The sequence below is a fragment of the Notolabrus celidotus genome, chromosome 8 (genome assembly GCF_009762535.1).
Source record: "Notolabrus celidotus isolate fNotCel1 chromosome 8, fNotCel1.pri, whole genome shotgun sequence".
Lineage (NCBI taxonomy): Eukaryota > Metazoa > Chordata > Actinopteri > Labriformes > Labridae > Notolabrus > Notolabrus celidotus.
The window spans coordinates 5,371,248-5,393,138 of NC_048279.1; the positions used below are offsets into that span (position 1 = coordinate 5,371,248).

A 21,891-nucleotide genomic window follows, 5' to 3' on the forward strand; every position below is an offset into this window, starting at 1 on the left:
ACAAGGGAGCTCAGGGACTCCAGAAAGGTCTATGGTTAGTAACTTTAATGGGACAGGAAGAGTTAAAGTAAGCGACAGAGACTGTTTTCGAAACGGCCTGCTACATACTTACTAATATAGTAGGCAGTAGGTACTGCCTACTACATACTGCGTTTGAATTAAGTATGTACTATGACTGTTCTGTTGGATCTGCGTTGCAGTACGCTGGGCCAGACGTCACTGAATTTCCAGTTTCGAAAAGCGGAAGTAAACAACGGCCAAGCTGATAGAGAAAATGCTTTTTTAGCATCAATTATGATTTAAAAAGTTAAGAAGTGGTTTATATGGAATTTAATAACTTTCACATTACCTAAAAACTGAGTGCCCCCGTCATATACAGAAGAAAAAAGAACGAGAACATAAGCGCTGTGCATTGTGGGAAACACTATGTGAGGTAGATTGGTTAGATGCATACTGAGACATGTTCCTGAATCAGTCAACATCTGGGGAGTTTTGGCATTGAGGAATAGGACAAATACTCTCCATAGGATTTCAGTGATTTCAGTGTATTAGATTATGTTTAAGTGCAGGACACATTAATCAGACCATGATGATAAAAGACACAGCAGACACTTTATATCAAAGGGAGCTTTTTATCAGTCAAATGACTAAAAAGAGTTTTTACCTTTAACTGCCACCAGGTGGAGCCACTACAGCTACATACACAGACAGCCCTGAACAGCTGATCCAGGTGAAATACTCTTTAAAGCAGAGCTTGGCAAACACCACACATTTACAGTACCTGATCTGTACAGATAACACATTCAATGGGAACATTCAGAAGCAATTTAACTTTGACCTTTCTGTTTTTCAATCCCACAACTATAACACAGCATTTGCTCAGATATCGTCGTCATTTCAGGCGGCCGAAGGTGTGATAGTTCTCTGTTCAGCACTTCCTCTTGAATGGTGGTCTCTCTCCTCTGCTGATGAGCTCTTCTCCTGGGTTAATGCTCCAATCAGTGTTTCTACTCAACACACACATACACATTTATGTAAATACATATTCGTTTCTGCATGCAAATATGAAAACAGTTACCAACAGTACCAAGGAGCTGCTAAAGAGCACCAAAACAGAAATGCACTATCTCACAATACAATGCCTTTAAATAAGCACGGTCATAGCAGAGCTGCTTGGGAACAAATAAATGCTAGTTAATGATGTGTAACCTGGTATTTAAGGGTTAAAACTCAGAGGACTGTTTCTGACAGATAAAAATCAAGTGGCAACCTTCAGTCTAAAAATATGAGTCCAATGGGGATGTGCAAAAAAAAAACTGCAGTCCCATGAGGCTGGCTCCAGAAGTACCAGAATCCACATACACACCAATTCAAAGAAGACGATCTTTACAGCAGAAATAAACATGTTTACAGCCTGGTACAAAAAACAAGTGTAGTCTGGATAGCTCATTTCTCGATCGACACACACTGAACAGGGGGTGAATTCTTTTTCTAACACAGCAAGAAGATATTGAGATTATGAGTCTTCCAATGAGAGCCACAGCTGACTTGATTGACAGGCGGGAACACTGTAGCTGTTGACTAGGAGGCTCGAAGCCCGCCTCTTTACCTCACACTAGCTCAACAGCAGCAATATGGCTCCCTCCGACGATGGGCCTCAAAACAGCTCTTCAGAAACAGACGGGTGACGTCACGGATACTACGTCCATTATTTATACAGTCTATGGTTAAAACAAACAAACCAGAAAATAACTTTGGATCTACTCCGCCTGAATTCTGCTCTTAAATATTGTTTTATTCAAAAAGTCTCACAGTGTGGTCATAAACATGTATAAAACACACCCACTTTAGCTGTACCTTATTTATAGTCTGACATTAAGCCTCTTGCATCAGCGTAGGCCCGCTGTTTGTAAAGTGAGTCGGTCATCGTCACCTGAACTGTGTTTACTCTCACCTTGTGGTCTAAATCAGACTTCTTCTGGACACCATGAGTGTCTCTCCTCCTTGTCGCAGCTCCATCAGCCTTTTCTGAAAAAGAGAAACAAAGTGAAAGGAGAGAAATGGACAGACTACCTGGAAGACTACTGCTGATGTAGAACCTCTATCACTGCTACCTGTGTTTATATATTGTACTTTAAATAAAAGAACCTTTGGGGTTGACCGACTCTGTCCACTGTGAGACGTTGGGATCATCTGGTTGTGCATCATCAGACTTCTTATAGTAATACGGTTGATCAGGGGGCCCAAACCTCTGCAGACACACACAAACACACACACACACACACACACACACACACACACACACACACACACACACACACACACACACACACACACACACTCTTGAAAATCTTGTAACTTCTCCATTAGTCTTGACGACCAGGGCCCGTATGCACGTCCAGCCATAATACAAACGGGACCATTAGCCTTATTTTTCATCACTAATGGCTGGGTGTGCATACGGGCCCCTGCTACAGGGAAAAACCATACGTCCTTGTGATCTGATGCTGAACAATCCGACACATAAACAAACTCACACCTCTGTTAAATTTGTGCTGTACCTTGTCAGGCCACATGAAGCTGATGAAGAGGATGACAGGAAGTCCAACAGTGAAGACATACACGCCCCAGAGCCAGGGACGCTGGTGTGTGGCCAAAAGTAGACTCTCTATGAAACCTGGCTACAACACACACATACAAGCAGATCTTGTTTCACAGGGTTGTGATCTGCGTTTGTTTATCTGTGTATCTGTGTATCTGTGTATCTGTATACCTGTGTACCTGTGTACCTGTGTACCTGTGTATCTGTGTATCTGTGTACCTGTGTACCTGTGTACCTGTGTATCTGTGTATCTGTGTATCTGTGTATCTGTGTACCTGTGTACCTGTGTATCTGTGTATCTGTGTACCTGTGTACCTGTGTACCTGTGTACCTGTGTATCTGTGTATCTGTGTACCTGTGTATCTGTGTACCTGTGTACCTGTGTACCTGTGTACCTGTGTAGCTGTGTATCTGTGTATCTGTGTAGCTGTGTATCTGTGTACCTGTGTACCTGTGTATCTGTGTACCTGTGTACCTGTGTACCTGTGTACCTGTGTATCTGTGTACCTGTGTACCTGTGTACCTGTGTACCTGTGTACCTGTGTATCTGTGTAGCTGTGTATCTGTGTATCTGTGTACCTGGGTACCTGTGTACCTGTGTACCTGTGTATCTGTGTACCCGTGTACCTGTGTACCTGTGTATCTGTGTATCTGTGTACCTGTGTACCTGTGTACCTGTGTACCTGTGTACCTGTGTACCTGTGTATCTGTGTACCTGTGTACCTGTGTACCTGTGTACCTGTGTATCTGTGTAGCTGTGTATCTGTGTATCTGTGTACCTGTGTACCTGTGTACCTGTGTACCTGTGTATCTGTGTACCTGTGTACCTGTGTATCTGTGTATCTGTGTATCTGTGTATCTGTGTACCTGTGTACCTGTGTATCTGTGTATCTGTGTATCTGTGTACCTGTGTACCTGTGTATCTGTGTATCCGTGTATCTGTGCTGACATCACCAGATCTTAAAAGAATATCAATCTCATCATAATCTTGGCTCTTACCTGAGCTGCAGCTGACACTGGAGTCACACTGGCTAACAGCACAACGCACGGCAGCAGACATCTCCAGTAGACTCCCATGCTGCAAAAACACCTGCAGACAACATGTTCATACAAGTGTGTGATCCAAGTCCATGCACAGTCATCCAGACGCACACACACACAGCAGTCATTACATTGCATGATGTTCACACACACTCAGAGATAACACTCATATAAGACCACAGTTTGTTCTAATCTATGTTCGTAGGTTTTTTGACTTTGGGGCTCAAACAGACAAAAAGATCAAAGAGGAGAAATCGGATGACAAGCCTCTGAGATAAGGAAGTGTTACCAGAAGAAATCACACGTTCGCAAAAACAAGACATACAAAGAAACCTGAAAAAGAAAGAGAAAGAAGAGAGGAAGCTGCAGAGAAACAAACTACACCCTACCTTTTAACACACAGCTGCAGAGTTCCTCAGAGGACACTTCCTGAAATCTTCAAGTCATGTGGGGTTGGACTTTGGTCTCAGCTCGTTTGCTGACAGGCAGCAAAGCCTGCAGTATACACATTAGCCGGCGATGACATGGTGATCAACACACAAGCTGCACACTCATACGGCCTGTCACGGTAATAAAGGAGTGATCATTACAAAGAATGCTCACCATCAGTTAAGGATTTAACCGTGTCTTTAATCGTAAAGCTCTCAATATATAATACAGACTTTGATTTGTTGAAATGGAACTATTACAAAAACAATTTATGAAAATAGTACAGTAGTATGAACGTTATAACACATAATCATCAGCTAACACCGAAGAGTCTTTATATTCTCATGTTGCTCCTGTGAGGAATTGTAGCTGGATATGAAACTCTTTATGAGCTACAAAGGTAAACAAGACCATCAGCAAAGAGACCGACCAGTTTTATGTTTTCATTTTTAATATCTGGAACCACTGTGAGGGGGTAGGTGTCAGGTGAGACAACAGAAAGTACTCGCCGTTATTTTTACTTTTGATAATAAGGCAAGGGAAGGATTTCTGTCTTAAAATGACTTAGAAGTGTGCTGGATGAGACCAGCACAGAGGGAGAGAGGTATCACTTGACCACAGGGGGCGCTAAAATTCAGAAAGTCCCTCACAGGAGCTTTAATTTCCAATGGATTATATGTCAGCTGAAAGGGGACAGCCTGGGGGTATTTGGGATAGAAAAAAAAAAAGTAAAAAAATAATAATAATAACAATGGTAATAATAATATAATGATAATACTAATAATGATTAAAAAAATAATACAATAATGATAATAATACTACAATTAATAATAATAAACAAATAATAAAAATAAAAATAAAATAATAACAAAAATTTAAAGAAATAATAATAACAATGATAATAATAAAAAAATGGTAATACAAATAAAATATAGTACAAATAAATAATAATAATAGTCATAATACTACTACTACTACTACTACTACTACTACTACTACTACTACTAATAATAATAATAATAATAATAATAATGATAATAATAATAATAATAATAATAATAATAATAATAATAATAATAATAATAGTTTCATTTATAGAGCACTTTTCAAAAGCCAAGTTACATGGTGCTTTACATGGGTAGCAAAATAAAACAAGTGGGTCATAAAATCACAAAAGGCAAGATCGAGAAATAAAACATATTTTAAAAGACAAAGAAAATACTTAAAATAAAACAAAAGGAATATAATTATTTTAAAATATATATTGAAAACGGTTAAATCAAGTAAATTAAAATGAATTTCAGGTCAAATCATGAAAGGCTGTGTGATAAAAGTATGTTTTAAGAAAGGATTTCAAAGACATCCCTGACTCAGAAGACCTGATCTCCTCGGGCAGATCATTCCCGAGACCCCTCACTGCAAACGCCCCTGTCCCCTTTTGTTTTCATTTTGGCATTTGAACACACAGTAAACGCCTTCCCGAGGATCTTAATGTAAGCTTCGGCTCGTACGGTATTAAAATGTCTGATGTGCAGCTTTGAGAAAGTCCAACAAGAGCTTTAAAAGTAATAAGTACAATCTTATTATCAATCCTAAAACATACAGCGAGCCAGAGTAAAGATGAATGAATCATTCAGACTGAGAGCTGGTGTCTTTCCAATAATGATCTGTTCCTCTAAACACAAAATGTACTATGTGATGAGAAAAATACATCTGGGGAGACTTTGCTGTAGAAAATTTAGACCTTTAAAGTGAAGGTACAAATATTTTAATGAACCAAAATCACCAGCATTTAAAAAAGTTTTTGTGGCCCAAAACCAGAATCATAAAACAAAGAACCAAGTCTGTTTTTCTGTTAGAAGCAAACAGTTCCAATAACATGAAGAAACTTTGATTTACACTTCTTATATGTGATTTCATGAAGAGCTAAAGAAACATGGTGACTGTTTGTGTCTCCATCCTGTGCTTCAGAATTAGAGTCTGTTACTCAGAGCCGGATGTTGATTTCACTGCGAGCACCATCACCCCCACAAACACTGTCGTTGCCGTCAGCATCAGACAGGAAGCCACTGCCCGTCACCACAGTCGTGGTGTTTTGTTCCAGAGTTGTGAGTCGCCGCTTCAGACGGAGCTGTGAGGAGTTAAACTCGCTCTGCAGACGGGCCAGACACGTCTGAAAACAAAGAACAGATGAGTTATCATTATCATCACTGTGATGAGTGCTTAACATTACAACAGCATCAGGAGACTTCTGACCTGCAGCCGGTCCAGACTGGTCTCCAGCCTCTCCACCTTCTCCTCCACCTCCTCCCCTGCAGACACGTTTATCTCCTCCAGAAGCCCCTCCTTCTGCAGGATGTCCCGCCCCCTCTGTTCCAGCTGGGCCCTGGCGTGAGGGTACTCCTGCAGCGCGTCCATCAGGTCTTGTTTGGAAAGGCAGAACAGGTCTGAGTATCCCAGGCTGCGGATGTTTGCCGTGCGTCTGTTCCCCATCTTGCTGCCACTGATGTTCAGGATGCTGATTTCTCCGAAGCAGCTTCCGGAGGTGAGAACAGCGAACTGGGTGACTCCGTCCTCCCCCACTACTGCCAGCTGGCCATCTTTGATTATGTACATCTCCTTACCCACGTCCCCCTTCAGAAAACAAAGACTGACATGAACAAACAACCAGAGCCTTGTGCTGCTTGATTTAATGATAGCACTGATGCTGATAAAACAAAGCAGGATCCAGTATTTGGTGTGTGTGCTGGCTGACCAAAAACAAATAAGCTGCTGTGTTTCGACACATGATCGTTGACTATCACAACCCTTCAGTGGGAGACATCAATCATGTACTAACCATTACAGGTGACACTGACCTTTCTACAGATGTAATCTCCAGGACTGAAGACCTGAGGTCGGAGTTTCAATACCAGCTCAACAAGAAGGCCGGACTCACAGTCTTGAAAGATACGCACCTATGTGAACACAAACAGAAGTAATGTAACCTTTCTATATACTCCATCCATCCATCCATCCATCCATCCATCCATCCATCCATCCATCCATCCATCCATCCATCCATTTTCTTCAGCTTATCCGGGGTTGGGTTGCAGCGGTAGCAGTCCAAGCAAATTGACCCAGACATCCCTCTCCCCAGCAACACTTTCCAGCTCCTCCTTGAGAATCCTGAGGTGATCCCAGACCAGGCAGGATATATAATCCCTCCACACTCCATCCATCCATCCATCCATCCATCCATCCATCCATCCATCCATCCATCCATCCATCCATTTCCATCCATCCATCCATCCATCCATCCATCCATCCATCCATCCATCCATCCATCCATCCATCATCCATCCATCCATCCATCATCCATCCATCCATCCATCCATCCATCATCCATCCATCCATCCATCCATCCATCCATCCATCCATCCATCCATCATCCATCCATCCATCCATCCATCCATCCATCCATCCATCCATCCATCCATCCATCCATCCATCCATCCATCCATCCATCCATCCATCCATCCATCATCCATCCATCCATCCATCATCCATCCATCCATCCATCCATCCATCCATCCATCCATCCATCCATCCATCCATCCATCCATTTTCTTCAGCTTATCCGGGGTTGGGTTGCAGCGGTAGCAGTCCAAGCAAATTGACCCAGACATCCCTCTCCTCTCCCCAGCAACACTTTCCAGCTCCTCCTTGAGAATCCTGAGGTGATCCCAGACCAGGCAGGATATATAATCCCTCCACTGAGTTCTGGGTCTTCCCCAGGGCCTTCTCCCAGTTGGATGTGCCTGGAACACTTCTAAAGGGAGGCGTCCGGGAGGCATCCTTATCAGATACCCGAACCTCCTCAGCTGACTCCTTTCAACGTGAAGGAGCAGCAGCTCTAATCCGAGCTCCCCCCAGATGTCTGAGCTCCTGACCCTCTCTCTAAAGCTGAGCCCAGACACCCTTCAGAGGAAACTCATTTCAGCCGCTTGTATCTGAGATCTTCTTCTTTCTGTCATGACCCTCTACATTAAAATATTAAAATAATACAGTTAAAGGGACTTAAAGAGGGGATGGGTTTGTCTCTACCTTCTTCAGAGTATCCAGGTGAACATTTATCGCGATCTCTGCTCTCAGTTTGTTTGGCAGACTCCTCAGCACTTCCTGCTCATCGATCGTCTTCTGATTGGTCCAGAGGTAGTCAAACCAGCGGATGACGCGCTGCTCCAGCCCCTTGCTCACGTGTCTGAAGTGCATGTAGTGTTTCAGCGTATCGACACGGCTTTGAAAGGCGGCTCTGGTGGCGTTCATATTGGAGATCATAGACCCGACGTTTCCCACGATGGAGGCGAAAATCAGAACACCAACCTGGAATGGAAAAATAATCATGGAACAACTGAGATCACACTCAGATCTTATTACCCCTGTGCTTATAACTCACCAGAAAGTCAAAAATCAGGAACAAGTACTCCTCATCTCTCACAGGAGGAGGCGTCTCTCCGATCGTGGTCAGTGTGAGGGTGGACCAGTACAGACAGTAGATGTAACTTCTCGACAGGGAGCCAAACTCAGGATCTGATGCATTGGGGTACACCCAGGAGTCTGACCCCAGTCCGAGGGCCTTGGAAAAGCTGTAGTACACACAGGCGTTCCAGTGGATGATCACCAGGATGTACAGAACCAGTTTACAGATCCGGAAAGCATTGGGGTAGCCGGTTCGTGTCTCGGTGCGTTCAAACAGCTCAAACAGGCGGGGCAGGCGCAGCAGCCTGTTGAATCGAAGGAGAGGGGTGTAGCTGATTCCCACGCTCAGGTACAGGAGGTCCGTGGGAAGGATGGAGCAGATGTCGAGTTTACACCGTAAGGTTCGGATGTAGGTTTCTCGGAGGCGTCGCACATCTTTCACCATCAAGCCTTGGTCCAAGAAACCTTAAGCACAGAAAACACTGAATCAATCAGTGTCTCCCAGATTATAATCCAGTGGTGTCCAAACCTTTATCAAAGAGGGCCACATTTGATGTCGTCAAAAAACCTCATGGCCAGCGACCCCTAGTGACACTTGTGAACCATAAATGTTATAAATTAAATCTCTATTTTATAACAATTAAGTTCAATAATTTCTAAATAAATCAGTCACTAGGTAGTCCTCAGGTCTCTACACACCACATCAACTTTAACAAACTTTATCTTCTTCTGGAGGAAAATGTTCTTCTGACCGAGGGTCAGAACAAAGCATGGAGAAGCAGCCTTTTGTTATTATTATGCAGCACAGGCCTGGAATAATCTCCCAGATAGTATTAGACAGGCCCAGACTCTGACCACTTTTAATTCCAGACTAAAAACGTTCCTCTTTCTACTCACTACTGGATGCAAACCCATTTTGAACCTTAGTTTTCATTTATTTAACAACAAACTTTTAACATTTTTTAGAAACTTTTAAAAGCATTTCTTTTAATTTCTTTCTTTTAAGAGTTTTAATGAAATATTTTGAATAATTTTACTTTCTTTCTTTCTTGATCTTAGATTTTAAAATATTTTATTTTTTCATGCTTATGTTTGTTTAATGTCATATTTTAAATTGGTTATTTTCGGACAAGGTATATTGTTATGGAGTTAAGCTGATATTGGATCTACTAGATGTTGGGCATACGGGCACCCTGCAGGGGTGTCAAGAGGTCTGAGCCAGCTTCGGGCTGCAACTCGACAAAGAAAAGATTCAATGTGTGAGTCTTAATCCTTGGGAAGAAGTAATTAAAGGGTTCATTTCGGTTAAGACAAGACCAGTTGTGATTCTGTGTCTGGCAGGACAGTGAAACTCTGCAAGTTACAGACTTCAGAGCAGTGAAGGGGGCTGATTATTTGTTTTTGTTTTCAACTCTGTAAACCACTTTGAATTGCTCTTTGTATGAATAGTGCCTTGAAAATAAACCTTCCTTGCCTTCATCGGGGTCAGGCAATGTGTGAAAAATCATATTTTTTTATGTCAGGATCACGATCAGGATTTGATCACATTTCTTTTTCATGTTGTTTTTAAGTCTTTCTGGACCAGTGGAAAACATTTCTACAATTAAATATTTATTTTCCTGCGTTCTGAACAATTTTATAACTTTGACCAGAGTTCATCAAGAACATTTTCACATCATGATAAAAACATTCATTTTAAAACTTGTCCACTGTAAGAGTTCTTGTGTTTCTTCTCTGTTGTCATCCTGCAGAGTTTATAGAGCTCTGTCTTTACACGAGTCGTCCATATGAAGCTCTATGAGACGTTTCTGGACTTTAGTTTTGTTTGTGCGCTTGAATGAAACTGAAAATGTACACATAATTCAGGATGAGATTAATTTCTGTTCTATTAATAACACGATGGAAGCTCGGGGACGTCAAAACATAGACCTCAGGCCGGACTTTGGACACGCCTGTTATAAACAAAATGTAGAGTGGCGGCTACAGTGGGACTCACCCTGCCATGACATGTTAGTGTGGAGAACTCTTTAAATCAACACGGCTCATCTGACTGACACTGGAGAGAGAGTCTTTCCTGAGTAATCTAAGGTAACTATTTAACCACGTGTCCTCTTTCATATCAACACTCTCCCACCAATCAGTCAAACATAAAGAGAAAAGGACTCCAGACAGAGACAGCTCAGCTCTGTACTCCCTCACACAGAGCTCATAACAGCTAATCTGAGTCAGTCAGCATGTGTGCCATAATCCATGGGCTGCATTGTTATAAGCCTCTTTCACACTGCTAATTTAAGCTGGGACTCCCGTGCTCCTGTTGGGTCTTCCTTCCATGAAAATGTCATGGAGGTGTAATGATGGAACAAAGTCATCCTGCTGCTGAGCTGTCATCACAGGAAGTAACAGGGGCGAGACAAAACAGCCCAGCGTGTGTGTTTGTGTGTGTGTGCGTACGTGTGTGTGTGCGTGTGTGTGCCTCTTCTGCAACACCTTAATGCATTAATATAAAATCACACTTTTGCTCTGTTCTTATTTCTTGTAGCACAAACATTAGGTGAGGATGTAGCTTAGGGATGGTGCTGTGAGAAGAAGAAGAAGAAGAAGAAGAAGAAGAAGAAGAAGAAGAAGAAGAAGAAGAAGAAGAAGAAGAAGAAGAAGAAGAAGAAGAAGAAGAAGAAGAAGAAGAAGATTTATTAATCTCATTGGGGACGTTTTGTTCCCCCTTTGGTGTCAGATCATGCTACACACACATTTATATACACACACATACACACACACACACACACACACACACACAATCAGGCTCCTATGGACATGTGCTAATGAAGAGATGTCAGATACCTCTTTTCGACCAACGCAAACCGAGTTGTATTTCCAGGCTGGTGCTCGCGCTGGTTCAGAGCTGGTTGAACTCACAAACCAACACAGCACCCGTTTGTTTTTCCTCCCGCTCAAGCCTGTGGAAGAGGCATGCCTCAGATTTACGTGACCGCTTTTCCCAGCAGCCCCGGGAGCCGGTTCACTTGCAGTCGAAACACCATAAAAAGGTTTTCAATTGAGCGCCGGCTCCGAACTGGCCCTGAAACTGCCTTGGTCGAAAAAGGGGTAATTGAGGGGGCTGCCATCAGACCAGTACCACATCGGCAGTGCCCAGGAAATGAACTACCACCTCTCCAGCTACCAGTCAGACTTTCAAACATAGTCCATACTAGGACCTAAACTAACGATCCTCCGGTTCCCAAGCCAAGTCCCTGCTGTGACCAAAAAGAAAAACCAAACAAGTTTCTGCCATTTCCTGCAGCGAAAAAATTACGAAGACAAAGGCTAAGCAGTGCCTATGGCATATGATGAATGATGACATGGTTTTAGCCCACATCTTCTTCCTCATAATCTTCCCTGATCCTGATGTGTCTCACCCTCACACCTCATCAAGGTGAGCAGTTGCTTGTGTTAAAAGAATAAACACACTTTAAGTGTGTTCAAATACATTTCGATTTACTGAGTTAGTTGGGAAATTGGTTGTGAGTTTGTGGATCTGAGCTGAGGCGGTCCTCCAGCGTGGCCAGAGACAGATTCTAGTACACTCTGCTAAAAGAGTGTGGACACGTGCTGCACACACCACGTCTGAACATGATCTGAGGGGCCGGATTTTGAGGTGATCTCAATGCAACTGTGTTATTACATTTCCACATTAGCTGAGGCTATCCATTTGTGATCACATCTAAGACATAAATGTGAGGTGTATGGAGGGCTACAGTCATGACATGATCGAGAGAAAACATTTACATATAGAAAAAATCAGAGAAGTACTTCCCTTTTTTCAGAACTGCAACTCACACCAGCATCATCATCATCATCACACCTTTGTAGGAGTGTTGTAGGAGTACACACACACAATCTGCTGTCTGCTCTGCATGCTCTCCTGGCATGCACCATGTTAACACTCTGTGACACCTCTATTACGGCCTCAGATACCCTCACAGTGATGGGGCGACTTGGTCCCACCATTAAGCCTCTGAGACATTCATATTGATGGAGAGACTTTGAATTGGCCGTATGAAAAGGGCAAATACCTGTGTGGAGACGAACGGCTATATCCAGAATGTAGACTCCATCACAGAGGTAGTCCAGGACCATCCACACCAGCACATTTACCATCTGGAGCTCATCGAAACAGGCCCTGCAGAAGAGGACACAGTTAGAGTGTTAAAACCTGAGGGAGTCAAAAACCCTCACAAGATGCTCTGCGCACACTTTAGGCCTTGGAAACATCATCTGAGTGAGTTACAGTAAAACATCAGACTACGTTTTCTCTGTTGTAGGCAGAACATTTAATATTTATCCTATTTAATCGGGGCATTGTATTTGCTGTAGGAGGTAACTGTATGTTGCACATCTTTAAGTCCTGCCAAGTCTTATGGTGACACTGTCCTTATTTGGTTTTGGATTTGTAAAATCTTTATTGTCCCCAAGGGGCAATTTGGTTTGCAACAGAAGTCCCCACAAGCATCACATACACACAAGCAATACACATAATAAACAAACACAAGTTCACACATTTAATTTAAAGACATAACATATAACTCCCGTGGATGACATCATTTTCATATGAGACCAAAGGAACCACAATCCAATGTGTAATGGCAACAACCCTACAGCTTGTTTAAAAACCCAACAGTGGAAGGCACAAATGATCTAAGACACCTGTTAGATCTGGCCCTCCTAGTATAAGTGAACCTCCTCCCTGTATGCAAAAGTCTAAACTCTGAATAAAGGGGGTGGTGAGGGTCTTCAAGGATGGCCTTTGCCTTCTGAGTGTCTCTCACTTGATAGAGATGGCCAAGATTATTAAGATTAGTGCCAATGATCTTTGGGCAGACTTTGACAATGTAATCTAACCTGTTTTTGTTCGAAGTGCTGAGGTTACCAAACCAAGAGGTCATCGCAAAAGTTCAAATAGACTCAATAAAAGATTAATAATTTTAAAAGTGATCTGTCAACATTAAAACTTCCTCAACTTCCATTCAGCTTCCTCAAGAAAAAGAGTCTCTGATTGGCCTTTTTGCTAATGGCATCAGTGTTTGCATTAAAAGTCAGTTTGTCATCAAGGGTTGTGCCTAAGTATTCATACTGATTCACTGTCTCCACAGCTGATCCACTGATGACAGTTGGTGCCTTTACTGGTTGGTTCTGATGAAAATCAATCAGTATTTCTTTTGTTTTTGAGACATTTAAATGCAAATAAGAATCATCACAACATTTAATAAAAAGAGGCTGACTATCACTGAGTCGTCAGCTAATTTAATTATGAACTGTGACTCAAACTTACTCTGACATTCATTTGTGTAAAGCATAAACAACAGGGGTGACAGAACACACCCCTGAGGAGAGCTTGTGGAACACTCTAAGGCTGAGGGGTGTCATTAACACGGGTCCTCTGAGACCTCATTGTTAAGAAGTCGACCAGCCAACAAATAGTGCCAAAATCAAAATCTGGAATTACATCAATCATACAATCGTATTACATCCAACCTGCCTCTGTTGTTTTTACTCCTCAGGGCAGAGAAGCAGGCTGTAAATAATCACTGACACTTTAATAACCTTGTTAAGTTGATGTTCGTGTTGACAGATATTTGCCTATCATGACTTCTCGCAGCCAATACTTGGCTGAATATTATCCTCATGGTTCCAGAGGGGGAAAAAAAGTCCTTTTAGCTTTTCAGTGCCACAAAATATGTCAGAAAATATGCTATTTGGTGGAGGACGTAACGTGTATGCTGATAACAGCTGTCATGATGTTGATCAGGATGATTCTGAGCTAAAATAAAAGAAGCCTTTAGATAGAAGAACATTTGAATGGACTGAAACATTCTGACCTGCAGAAGGTACTGTGTGGTGCAGTCATTCAGTTATCATATGAAAAATTAACTGAGCTTTAAAGGAGTGTTCATTTTACAAGCATGTGTGCGCAACTGTGAGATATCCAGGGGCAGAGCTGGACTTCTTTGGACTGGAGTGTTGACTCTTGTAGGGGGGGCCAGGCATTCAGAGCTTAACCCCAACCTAGTTGAATTATCTCCACTAATCAAATCTTCTTTAACTTCAAATTTAAAAGATTTAATAACAGTTATATTCTGGATTTATAACTTTTGACTTTAAAAATCTCTCTGACAATGCAAATAGCCAATCATAGTGTAAGATTTCAGGGTGGCGGCCCCCTTGGCTCCACCCCTACAGAGATCTCATTTTGTTGTGTTTTTTCATCCTGTTCTGTTGACAGGTACATGCATTCACTTCTGTCTGACACTCTTTAATACTTTCTGTGTTATTATCATACACAAAGGGCTTTGAAAGCAACAGCTGTAACAACTACAGATTTCACAGCTGAAACATCACGTGATTTATGAGACCAATACTGATGATGACTGTGAAGAAGACATGTAATGTGTAGTGGTTACTTTATGATGCTAATATGTGTCAACAGGTGCATGGGTCAGGCTCTCATAACATAAAATATCCACTAACTATCAATCATGATAGTTATCTACATGTTGCCTGAACATTTTAGTCTGAGTTGGAAAAAATGTATTGTATTTGGGAGTCTGAATCTCTTTTGTTTTCAATGTTGTTATTGTTGTTTGGCTCAATCCATATCTCTCTCTTTTCAGTTTTGTCTATCCCTCTCTCCAACAAGGTCTCAGCAGATGTGTGTCTAACATTAGTCTGGTCCTGCTGGAGGTTTCTGCCTGTTAAAGGAAGTTTGTCCTTGCCACTGTAACTTGCTAAATGCTGCAAAGTGCTCTGCTCATGGTGGATTAAGATGAGATCAGAATGAGTCCTGTCTGTAAGATGGGACTGGATCTGATCCTGTCTTGATGTTGGGTCTTTGTTAATAATAGAGTAACATAGAGACTCATGTTTAAGAATAATTACAGTTCCCAACCTGACCACCAGAAGGGTCCAGTTATAAAACGCAGCAGCTCCAATCACCAGCAGCCAGTGGTAGTATGCATCATCAGACGGGGACAAGACCACAACACTGAACTTCTTCTTCCTGAGAGAGAGGGAGGAAACAAAGCATCATCTGTGAGTGTCAGGAGATGCTTTCGGGAGTATGTAATGTGTCAGTTCCTCATCTCCTTACTTGTGTCTGGAGCGCCTGATTTCGTTCTCTGCATCAGAGCCGGTGTGGCTGAACCTGCTGGGCGGGGCCTGTTGGTCAGGCGGGCCTCTGAAACGCTCCAGGAAGGAATCGGGCCGCTCCGTCTCCTCGGTCAAACTCTTTTGTGCCCACTCTCTGAGAGTCATCACCATGTTGACTATCCTGAAGACAGGGGGGCAGACAAATGATGGGCTCATACATCACAGTCCACTGACGATTCAGCCTTTATAATAACATTAAAACTGAAATTAAGGTAAATACATCAGTCTCATGAAAACTGTAGAATGTATCACTGATCCACTCTCGTACCTGGACAGAGCGCCGCGCCCTCGAAGAGAATTCTGGGAGTTAACATCTCTTCTGTCGATGGCCGCCATTCTCTGCAGCTCTGATGAAGTGTCATCACACACAGACTGTGCTCTGCTCACACACACACACACACACACACACACACACACACACACACACACACACACACACACACACACACACACACACACACACACACACACATCAAAAACAGAGACAAGAACATGTCAGTGAGTGTTACAATGATTTAAGAAGGTTTCACCAGCATCCTCTGTCTCTGAGTGATGCCAGCTGCAGCACAACACAGGAAGGACTTGGGATCAGATGATTGTGGGATGACCTGGACTCCAGCATCACCACAGATCACTCACGCACACCTGGAACACAGACTCTTTCCCTTCGCGCCTTCAGGATGGAGATTCAGATCTATAAAATGTTGGACTAGCAGACTGAGGAGCAGCTGCTTCCTCAGAGCTGTGACCTCCATCACCCCAGTATCTCTCAGATTATTTTTTGTACTGTGCACAATGACGATGAAGTCTAAAGTAGAGACCAAGAAATCAAGTTTTCATTAGATAACATCACCTGTTGAAATTGAATCATCTCTCACTCTGTAACCCTCACGTTGTGTTCCTGTTTTTGTTACTCATGGGTCTCAGGACCAATTGCATTATTAGGCCTGCTGTGGCTGTCTGTGGACGGCCTGCCTAGTCCTGTGGCTGACTGCTGATGGACTTTGTCTGGACCTGGCTGATGTTCAGTCTCCTCATTTTCTTGAAAATCCACATCAGACATTATTATTGAATTTACAGAAATGTGATCCTCATTCTCTGAAAAGTCAAAGCTTCTCTCTCTTCCAAAATCTTTTCCAAGGCCCTCTGAGCGGAGAATTTTTTCCTCATCTTTATCGGCTGTGAAAAGAAGCAGCTGCAGAGCTGCACAACATCCCCAGAAAAATATAGAACATATCCCGCAAAGTCAAAGATAAGATGAGCGGGAATGTGAGAGCAGAGAGGTTTTTTTGTAATGTAATGCTGCAAAGTTGTGCAGGAATAGCAGGTGCAGAAAGACAAATCCACACAATCACACACACACAGTAACAGCAGGCCCGGTTAGGAGAAGGACCTGATCACCATTCATGTAATATAAATGTGTAGGGGGGAGTTCAGTGTGCAGCCACTGAAAATAAGTTCCTTTATACACTGAACAAAAATATAAACACAACACTTGTTTTTGCTCCCATTTTTTATGAGCTGAACTCAAAGATCTAAGACTTTTTCTACATACACTAAATGTCTATTCCTCTCAAACATTGTTCACTAATGTGTCTAAATCTGTGTTAGTGGGTACAATCGGATGCTCTTGGTCGGCGAATACGACAGCGTGTTCCAAGTCCTGCAAATATCCAACACTTGGCTTAGCCATTGAAGAGGAGTGGACCAACACTCCACAGGCCACAATCAACAACCTGATCAACTCTATGTGAAGGGGATGTGTTGCACTGTGTGAGTCAAATGGTGGTCACACCAGATACTGACTTGTTTTCAGGTTTGAGTTCAGCTCATGGAAAATGGGAGCAAAAACTAAAGTGTTGCGTTTATAGTGTATGTTCTTGTGTAAGTCCAACGAGTCTGAGGTTGAAGAAATCATTCATCACATCATGTTCTTTTATCAAACATTGGAAGCAGATCCCACAGACCTGAACACCACACGAGGAGGTCCCAGAGCTTCACATGAGTAAGCATGCAGCTGACGTTGTCAAGAGGTTTCTGATCATTTTAAAGTCTCACATGTGAATAATTTAGTAAATACCGCTCCAATGTTCATGCACACTTATGAAAATTTGTGTGAGTGTGTGTGTGTGTGTGTGTGTGTGTGTGTGTGTGTGTGTGTGTGTGTGTGTGTGTGTGTGTGTGTGTGTGTGTGTGTGTGTGTGTGTGTGTGTGTGTGTACCTGCTCGGTGTGCTGTCAGCTCGGTCGCTCTCGTCCTCCGCCCACGTCTTCACAGACAGCCTGTGGGTGTCCTGCCCTGGACCTGTCATACTACACACACCAGAACAAGACTCAGGTGAGACTGTTCATGACAACGAGAAGCAGCTGACACACCCAAACCCACACCCACACACACCCACACACACCCACACACACACACACACACACATGCACACACACACACACACACACACACTGATTCAATATAATTCACACTGAAGACACATGCACACACAGAGTCAAGAAGACCGCCAGTCCCTCAGACAGTGGACTCACACATGCAGTGACAGACCCACAGTCAATCCGGGAACAGAAGGTCATCCAGAACGAGGTCATCCTGTATCACACATTACCACGGGAACCGGAGTAGTTATGACAACAGCTCATAATGAGAGGAGACCATTAAAACCAACAAACCTGATGAAGGTCTTGAAACCTTAAATCCACAGATCCAGATCAGTTTGATCCTCAAGCTCAGCTCCTCGTCTGTGTCAGGTAGATTCACAGGATCGATCACAGAGGATGGACGGATGGACTCCTGTGAGCGGACAGAGGGATGAACGGATGGATGGACAGAGTGATTACATGTGAAAGATAAAAGCACTCATCACAGGGCACTGCACAAAGCATCGTTTCAATTGCAAATCATGTGTGCTTGTGTTCCCTTTCACCACCGGGCTCATCTGAATTCAAGAGCCTGATCTGAAGAGGCCTCCGAGCACTGAGTGTCTCTATGAGCGTGGACTCTCCTGATTACTGCCAGAGCAGGTTTAATGCACACACCTGTAAGAAGTGAGATGGAGGGTTATCCGTGCAATGGTTTTCATTCATTCAGACTGAACAGAGGAGGGAATACTTTCAATCTAACACTCTCTGTTTTCAGATGAATCTGTCCTCACTGTGTTTGTCTCACTGACACTCGTGTGTTTGTTTAACCAGAGCATGAAACCTCTCCAACAGCTGCTTTAAAATCTACATCATCCTGTGTCTCAGGTGGTTTTTCTGCATAATCCTTTGTGCCACCAGAATAACTTAGCATTAATTACAATCACATAAGAAACTGTTACTGAATGTAGTTGTCATGAGTTACTTTTTTTTGTGTGTTGTATTTTCTTTGTTGTAATCTTTCTTAGATCCGTGTGTCTCTTTGTACCTCCTCTTGTGTCGTCATCCTTGTGTTTCTTAATGATCCTTGTGTGTTTCTTGTCTATCCTGTTTCCTGTTTTATTTTGTAGTAATTGCTCCCTGTGTGTCGGATTCAGTTTTACTTCCTGTGTTTTCCCTCCTTTGTGATTGTCCACACCAGTGCCTTGTTGTTCTCACCTGTGTCTTCTTACTCGTTGCTCAGTGTGCGTATTTCATCTCTGGCTGTTTTCTAAACTTCCTACTATACTAGCACTACGTACTGATTTGGCCTTAATGCAGTATGTAGTATGTAAACAAGAGCAAAATCAGCAGTATGCCAAAACTACCTGGATGTCGTACTGATTCAGGACATTGGCCCAATCTCAATGTCTACCCGCAAGCACTCACTGACTTATTAGGCACGTTCCCACCAAGTCCATGAAGGCTTAAATCTGTCCCACTGTCAAATCTTCAAGTGTGTGAGGGATCTCTCTCAGACCTTTTGAGCCCTTTGTGCCCCCTTTCCGTAAGTGGGCATTTTTGCAGACTTACCGTAAGGGAATTACCCAGAGTTCATAGCATTGTGGCGTGAAACAAGGGATTCCCGAGCATGGAAGAGTGAACAAATTGCTGTAACATGGAAATAAAAAAAGTGTGACAGTAAAAAAGAAGCATGAAAGTTGCAATGAAATTTACAGGAAAAAAAGTCTGCCTGTAGGTATAAATATAGAAAACAGCCTTAAGCTATTTATCTTCACACATATGTGTATAAACAGTATAATCTTTATTTGTAGTTAATTAGTCTATTTATATAGTTTAAATGTTGTGGTTAAGCAGTCTGTACGGGAAGAGTCTAGATCACATGACAGTCAGTCGTCCCTTAAGCGCCTTGAATTTGAGGAAAGTAAAAATTGTGCATTAAACATTCCTAACACTGCTAAGGTGAGCTACATGATGTCATGCAGGTTACGTGAGAAGTCTCAAAGTGCTGCCTCATTCCCAGTCATCAGTTTGAGCCCTTACAGCCTCCTGCCTTCAATCACATTCCAGGTGACACCAATTAAGTCAAGAAGAGCTCAGGGTTCAGGGCTCATGGCTCAGGGAGGACATTGAGACTGGGCCAATCTCTCAGTATGCAGTGGACCAGTCTCCCTCACGTACTGTTTACAATGTTACAATGTTACAATGTCATTTAGCAGACGCTTTTATCCAAAGTGACGTACATACGAGAACAAGAACAACACAAGCAAAGATCTAGACAAGAGGAAACAAGATCAGTAAGAGTAACAAAGTGCTTCAAGTCACTTTGGGTGCAGGTACTGCCAAGCAGTGTAAAGGCAATGCACAAAAGTAAGTAAGGATTTTATTTTTTTTGTAAATTAAAAAACATCTACAATGAAGCAACCAAACCATTTAAGACTTTCCATTATCATCATCAACAACTAACACCACAATATTGACCAAAGTACCAAGTGCTGGGTCACTCAAGAGCTGAACACAGATTCCCAGAGTAGAGCAGGACGGTGCGAGTCAATTGTAGCTGGACGACATGATCTGCCACTGGAGACAACAGTGGAGAACAGTCTAGCTAAGTGCATAGTGCTTCCCACAATGCAAAGCACTACTCGGTTTGTAGGTGCATTACTGCCACCTACTGTGCTTGAGTGTGGAGCTGGCAGTTCAGTAGGTACTGCCTACTGCATACTGTGTCTGTTTCTGAAACCGCCTACTATACTAGCAGTACGTACTGATTTGGCCAAAATTCAGTATGTAGTAAGCAGTATGTGAACAAGAGCAAAATCTGCAGTATGCCAAAACTCCCCGGACGTCTACTGATTCGGGAAATTTCCCAGTATGCATCGGCCCAGTCTGCCTCACGTACTGGTTCCCACAATGCACAGCGCTCGGTCCGCCTTTTCTTTTTCCTTCTTCCTTGATGGGAGAAATTCTGTTTTGGGTGCTGTGGAAGTTATAAAATTACATATAAACCACTTCCTAACGTTTTAAATCATAAGGGATGTTAAAGAAGCAGTTTCTCTATCGGCTTCGCCGTTGTTTACTTCCGCTTTCTGAAACCGGAAATCCAGTGACGTCTGACCCAGCATCCTGCAACACAGATCAAACAGAACAGTCATACTACAGACTAAATTCAAAAGCAGTATGTAGTAGGCAATACCTACTGCCTCCTACATTAGTAAGTAGTATGTAGCAGGCGGTTTCACAAACAGCCTGACTGCTCTGTTGGATCTGGTCTGCAGGATGCTGGGTCAGGCTTCAATGGATTTCTGGTTTCAGAAAGCAGAAGTAAACAAAGACCAAGCTGATAGAGAAACTGCTTCTTTAACATCACTTATAATTTAAAAAGTTAAGAAGTGGTTTATATGGAATTTAATAATTATCACAGCACCTAAAAACTGAGTTCCCCATCATATACAGAAAGAAAGAAGAAGCATAATGTTAGCGCTGTGCATTGTGGGAAACAGAACACGAGGCAGACTGGTCCGATGCATACTGAGACATTTTCCAGAATCAGTAGACATCCGAGGAGTTTTGGCATACTCCAGATTTTGCTCTTGTTCACGTACTACATACTGAATATTGGCCCAATCAGTACGTACTACCAGCATAGTTGGCGGATTCAAAACCACCTGAGTCATATCTTCTGAAGCAACCCTGAGATGGAGTATTAAATCAAATTAAATTGTACTAACTAACGGAGAAGTGATAAAAAAGTCAAATTAAATGCAGTTTAATTTTTAAAATCATCACATAA

At 42.6% G+C, this 21,891-nt stretch overlaps 2 protein-coding genes across 2 annotated transcripts; both read right to left on the minus strand.

Moving 5' to 3' along the window:
* Positions 1–627: 627 nt before the first annotated feature.
* Positions 628–4,148, minus strand: LOC117817782 (calnexin-like). Its single transcript, XM_034690547.1, has 6 exons — positions 4,033–4,148; positions 3,602–3,692; positions 2,562–2,681; positions 2,149–2,251; positions 1,955–2,028; positions 628–1,007 (listed from the first exon to the last, which is right to left on the minus strand). Exons 2-6 carry the CDS (start codon positions 3,677–3,679, stop codon positions 999–1,001), a joined length of 384 nt encoding a protein of 127 aa, XP_034546438.1. The 5' UTR covers positions 3,680–3,692; positions 4,033–4,148; the 3' UTR covers positions 628–998.
* A 1,234-nt stretch (positions 4,149–5,382) lies between these two features.
* On the minus strand, positions 5,383–18,505 carry cnga2a (cyclic nucleotide gated channel subunit alpha 2a). Its single transcript, XM_034690441.1, has 11 exons — positions 18,411–18,505; positions 17,955–18,044; positions 16,002–16,112; positions 15,675–15,854; positions 15,474–15,584; positions 12,604–12,710; positions 8,511–8,998; positions 8,159–8,437; positions 6,931–7,029; positions 6,329–6,706; positions 5,383–6,245 (listed from the first exon to the last, which is right to left on the minus strand). Exons 2-11 carry the CDS (start codon positions 18,041–18,043, stop codon positions 6,060–6,062), a joined length of 2,028 nt encoding a protein of 675 aa, XP_034546332.1. The 5' UTR covers position 18,044; positions 18,411–18,505; the 3' UTR covers positions 5,383–6,059.
* Positions 18,506–21,891: the final 3,386 nt, after the last annotated feature.